The 6,000-nt window shown below is 51.4% G+C and overlaps 1 protein-coding gene across 1 annotated transcript in view; it reads right to left on the reverse strand.

The window, feature by feature from the left end:
- The window catches only part of CTNNAL1 (catenin alpha like 1), a gene marked incomplete at its 5' end in the record, with an annotated part of 59,876 nt that extends 54,758 nt beyond the window's left edge, over positions 1 to 5,118 (reverse strand). The window contains one exon of the mRNA XM_084260265.1: positions 4,993 to 5,118. Within this exon, the coding sequence (XP_084116391.1) occupies positions 4,993 to 5,118 (126 nt within the window). The remainder of the gene's footprint in view (positions 1 to 4,992) is intronic.
- Positions 5,119 to 6,000: the final 882 nt, after the last annotated feature.

Genomic DNA, 6,000 nt, shown 5'->3' on the forward strand with positions numbered 1-6,000 from the left:
TCTCTTCTGTGATCAGCTACAAAAGAAGGCGAGGTGATCCCTACTCCAGAATAGGGGATGTACATGGAGAATCTGTGTGGAGTCAAAATGGGTGCCTAAGAGGCTATGAAAATATTAGATAAAATGAAACAGAACAATTTGCTGACATCAGGTGTTATTCATGAAGACTTCAAGAGACTCAAAAATGCAGCAGGTTATATAAACTTTTGAATACAATCCTCATCGTAAAACTAGATTGACAGTTGAGACAGGGGAGGTTGCCTGGCACTCACACACAGCAGATCAATAAAAAAAAAATTAGGAATAAAGGAAGCAGTTCTTAGGAAGGAGAAAATAAGTATGTTTGTTCAATGAATCCCCATCTCACAAAGCCACTAGATTTCTCTGTAGAGATCAGTGGTTACATGGAGAAGGAGGCATTCTGCTGAATGAAAGCTAGGAAACAAAGTCCATAACAAAGGTTTCAAAGGGCAGGCACCAAGCAAGTCTGAAAAAAAAAAAATAAAGAAGGCCCTTAGTATGAATATTTAACTGATTAAAAACCAGAATGATAAAGATGATGAAGGAAGGCAGGAAGTAAATGACTGCTTACTTTAATAGAGGGAGATGGCCAATGGAGCTTCACAGAAACCTGGGCTATGGATTATTCTACATAGTCATAAAGAGGAAAAGGAGATAAGCAGGTAATAAAAATATGAAAATTTGCTGATGAGCCTAGATTATACAGGACAGTAAAGATAAGATCTGACTACAGAATTGCAGAAACATCTTCCAAGACCAACAAGTGTCGGACAAAAAAAAATTCACTGCAGATTCAAGTGATACAGATGGGAAAGACCCATCTGAGCTTTCTATAAGAAAGTCAGGTCCTAGATGACATCTTTTCTTGAGATGGAACAAACCTGCTTCCTTCAGCTTCTCCCCTTGTGTCACATGCTCCACTATGTCAGTGCTTCCCCTGTCCTGAGGGACCCCCAACCAGACATGATACTCCAGATGCTGCCTCACAAGTGCAACCCATTTCTGCAGCCTGGTGGTTACGCTTCTAACAGCCCAGTGTGCAGTGAGCCATTGTTGCTGACTTCAGTTCAACTCCTTGTCCACAGGGACCCTGTACCTTTCTCTGACAAGGCTCTTTGTATTCAGCTGACCCCAGCCCGTACTGCTGCCTGGCGTTACCCTAGCCCAGGTGCAGGACTTGGTATCATTGCATTTGTTGGACTTCACAAACTTCCAAACTTCACAAACTTCCTTCCAGCTCATCTTTCCAGCCTGTCCCTCTGTCTAGCAGTCCTGTCATCATCTGTTGGCTCTTCTTTGGGCTCTAGTATGTAACTCCAGAAACTTCTGGAAAGACCAAATACTAGCAGAACATTATAACATTTACTGAAATAGGAATTATTTTAACTAGCTTCAGAGAAAGCAAGGAACAGTACCATAGTAAAGAACGGGTTTGGTTTACACACTTCAAGGTGCTAAATTAGAATCTAAGGCTGACAGTAACAAAACTCAAAAACATTTGTTATCATGGGCTTTCTGTAGTTATTTAAGCTTTTATCTTGACTACATAGGTCAAGTCAATTTCAAAACCTCTGGTGGGATCTCCTGTAAGAAGAAAGTTGGAAAAGCACGTAGGAACACAATCATTCTCCAAAGTGCCCACGACAAAATGGGCTTTCTGAAGGCTGAGCAGCAAGCTGTAATCACACAGGTCTACACTCAGGATGCTGGAGGCCAAGTCACCTTCAACTATGAAAACTGATTTGTGTTTTTTCAAGTACATACACAGATCGAGCTCAAAGTTCCCTCTCAGTGAATGACTCCCAAGTGCCTGGCCATGAAGGTTGACACAAACCCATTCTGCAGTTTCCCAAGGTGCTGCTTCCTCAGAATAGAAGGTACCCTACTGCTGCAAGACTAGCACATGGGTACATAACGGCAGCTGAGGAAGTTGCTGGTGGAGCCACATCCTGGAAAGGACTTTTTCCCCATCTTTGTCTTTCCTCAACTGTTTAAATGACTTGTTATTATATGAGTCAGCACTGACCACTTCAAACACCCTTCCTGACTTGAGTTGCCAAAAACGTTCCATAAAAAAGAAAACAGAGCCCAACATAATTAGACTGGGAAGGGGCAGCAGCAGCGAAGGAGATGTCCAGAATTTAAAGAATGCTGTACTGTTTATACATGAAACACCGAAGTAAAGACACCTATCCAGGAGAAGACAATTCTAGTTGTTCTGATGAGATTTGTGGGGGATGAATCCAAAAGCCCTATTTTCTGAACCCCATGCCACAGGCTTTGCACAACACTGTAGGGCAATTCAGATGTGCAGATAGTGGAAAAGAAGCGTTAGCAGCTACACTTAGTAATGTGGCTTGAGTCTGCAGTCTCCTCTTGTCATTTAGGCCACATCAGGGTTGGAGTAGATCTAGGGAAAATCAAGATGTAGTTCAACTCTGTAAACAGTAAGTTTTAAAAACAAAATATTAATAAATGTATCCAGTAATGACACTAAGGATAACTTCTCCTGCCAGAAAACAGGACTCATATCACCGCTGGCAGCAAATACCCTCAGATACTATACAGTCTGTAAGAAAAATGAGGCTGCACAGTGCAGTTAAAACCCCAACAAACACAAACGACCCTCATGTTTGCTGAGGAAGAGCAAACAGCCAAACACACATTCACAGTATTACACGTCAGTTAGGACAATGTACCACTACACTACAGTACATGAATTTAAGTATTAATTCAGTTGGTTTGGATTATTTTTTTTCTTAAAATAGATTTATCTCCACAAGAGAGATTGAAAGTGAGTTTGCCTGCATTTTTTGTTTCCTCTCTGCTTAAAACAAGTGGTGAAAAGCAGCAGCTCCACGAGGACTATTTTTTTTTGGTAGTACAGAAGCATCACACCCCCCTCCTCAGCTTTTAACAGAGGGGTAAGCTGTGAAGCTAACTCCACAGCGAGAACAAATCCCTTCGCAAATGTGTTTCATACCAAGCAGAAAAACAAAGTCCTGAGCATTACTGCTGAAACACAGCTTACACTAAGTACAAAAACAAATTCTGTGAGATTAAGTAATCTATAAACACCCTTTCTGCATAAATACCCAGACAAAGCCAGCCACTGAGACCTCTGCTGAACAATCCAGATGAAACAGCACAGGCAGAGCTGATAAACCAGTAGAGTAAGCGGGGGTTTTATCAGGCAGGCGTAGGGAACTACTGCTGATACCATCAGTAACTTCATCCTGAATCTGAACAGAGCTCAGGGCTCAGCTTCACTGGAACAAGCAGGTCTGCAGCTTTAGCAGGAGAAGAGTTAGCTCTGAGCATTCAGAAGTGCTGGGACACCTTACACTGTATACAGGAGAAGTGAGAGATGCTTAGTACTTCTGGAAGACGTGGTCATTGGTTTCGTGGTCACTGAAAAAACATACACGACATCACATGTGCGACAGATCCACAGAGAAATAAAGACCACTGTTCTTAAAGGGTATTCCAAAGGAACAGGAATGAGCAGTTCTTCACAGAGATCTGTTAGAACAAAGAGTTTAACCCATGCAACAAAGTTCCGCACTTGCAATTAGAGGGGCTTCTGTTTGTGCTTAAGCTTCCTAAAAGTGGTCTCCCCGTTTTACCTCTTTCAATTGCTTCAGGGGTAGAAGATTCATCGAACTTTATCTTCAGTTTTACTTTGCCTTGAAACAAGGGGTTTAATCCCTGCGATGGGCTTCTCTGAACTGTGATTCCTTCAGAAAAAGCCAAATTACTGTGGTAGGTACTGAACCACGATTACCCATCACAAACCCTCCCTGCAGCCCAGCTGTACAAATGCAAAGCGAGGTTTAAGACAGGGTCGGGGTTGTTTTTTTTCCCCAGATGGGCTATGAAGATACAAAGATAGCTAAGCAGACCTCACCAGGACTAGTTGCTTTTGTATAGTTGTGAAACATTGTTTAAAGACTTTTCTTACGGCTCGGCTTTGACTCGGTCGCTTCATTAACCAGTGTTCGAAGTCTAAAAGTGCTACAGAGCAAACGCTGCGCTTTATTTTTCAAGATCGAAAAATTTTATGGTGCACGTCAAGCACCGATTTTGTGAGCGAAGAACTGAAAAGAAAAAACCCCACCGAAAACATCGCAGCGAAGTTGCCGACAGGCAGCTGCTGAGAAGACCATTACAGCCTGATTTTTAAGTTTTTTAAGCTCATTTAGCACGGTGCGGGACACGTTAAGAGGTCACCACGGCACAGCCTGATCATCATTTAACTTCTTAACGCACCCTGGGGTGCGTTGCGCGCTCCCATCACCGCCACGCTCAGGCCAGACCGCGAACACGCGGGGGCTCCGCCGAGCCCCCCTGAAGCCGACCGCTCTCACCAGCGCCCGGCAGCGAGCAAAGGGGAGCGCTCCCATGCGGAAACCCGTCAGGCCACAGGGTCGGGAAGCCGGGGATGGAGCGAGGCGGGGGGAACTCGGGCAGCCGTTCCCGCCGCCCAAGCAGCCGCTCCGCTTCCGACCGCGGCATCCCGGGGCTGCCAGCGCGGACGGTACCGCGATGCCTCCGCGCCACGGGCGTTACGCAACGGCACCGCGACCTTGCGGGGAACTTCGGGGTCTTTCTCGGGGAGGGGCGTGCGGGCACCATCCCCACCCCACCCCCCCACACCAACCCCGCTCCGGCAGCGGGATAGCGCCTCCGCGCCGCACCTCGCGGGTCCCCGGGCCGCGAAGGAGGGAGCGCGGCTGAGAGAAGCCGCCGGCTCCCGAGCGGACAGAGAGGAGGGAACTACGAAGCGCAGCGACCCGAGCGCGCAAACTTCGGCGGCCGAGCTCCGTCCCGGGCGGGAAGGGGGGATGCGGGCCCCCCTCGGCGGGAGCCGGCCGCCCCACCCCCGGGATGGGGGTCGGGTCGGGGAAAGGGGGGGTGGTTGGGGAGGCATGCGGGTGGCTGGGGGCCAGGCTCGCGCGGCGGCTTTTCTACCTGCGACACCAGCGGGACCAGCGTCTGCTCCACGGAGCGCGTGCGGATCTCCAGCCCCACGTCCGCGCCCAGCCCCGACGAGGACGACGAAGAGACGCCGCTGCTGCTGCACGGGGACGTGGCCATGGCGGATGAAGCCCACCGGGACCCCCCACCCCGCGCAGCAACCCGCGCTCCCTCTCCCCCAACTCCGCTCGCCGCCGGCGCGGCCGCCCCCGCCCCGCCGCGCCCCTCCCCCGCCCGCCGGGGCACCGCCGCTTCGCCGGGGCGCCAGGCGATGCCGCGCGCGCGCGCGCTCAGCCCCCCTCGCGGCCCCTTCCCCGCCCCTTGGGACGGGATTTAAAGGCACCGCGCCCGCTTCCCCGCCCCGCGGCTGCCGCGGGCTCTCCGCGACTCCCCCTCTCTTCGTGCCTTCCCGCGCTCCGGGCAGCCTTCCCTCGCCCCGGAACCGGCGGGGCTGCTCAGCACGCCCCCGGTGCCCACCCGGCTCAGTGCCGGGCCTCGGAGGTGGAGGAGGAAAGCCGGGAGTGGTCCCCGCCGCCACCGCTCCCACCGGGAGTTTCGCCGTCGCTCTTGCCCGGGAGCGGGGGCGGCGGGAGGGTCCCTGCCTGGGTGGGGAAGCCGGTCCAGGCGGCGGCTGACGGGCTTGGGTGGCTCGCAAGTGGATAGGCATCCCGGCCGGTAATCGGCCTTGGGCTTCAGCGGGGCCGGCGGTGCGGGGCAAGGCAGAGCCGACCGGGCAGCCGCTCTCGCCTTGCGGTTGAAATCACGGTTCGCCTAACTTCGTAGCACCTGGGAGGACCGGCGAGGTGCCTCAAACTAAACTCCCCCGGCTTTCCTCACAGCAGCCTCCCTGCGAAGGAGAAGGAGAGGCTCCTCCTGCCTTTCGGCGAGCTGTGTGCTGTACCTGCCAGGCTGGCTGCTTCCAGGGAACGGCTGCCGTGCCCGCCTGGCGCTGCCCAGCCTTGGTGCTAAAGCAGGCCGTCGATGGTGCTACCATCTAGCAAG

The sequence above is a fragment of the Gallinula chloropus genome, assembly GCF_964237585.1.
Source record: "Gallinula chloropus genome assembly, chromosome: 2".
NCBI lineage: Eukaryota > Metazoa > Chordata > Aves > Gruiformes > Rallidae > Gallinula > Gallinula chloropus.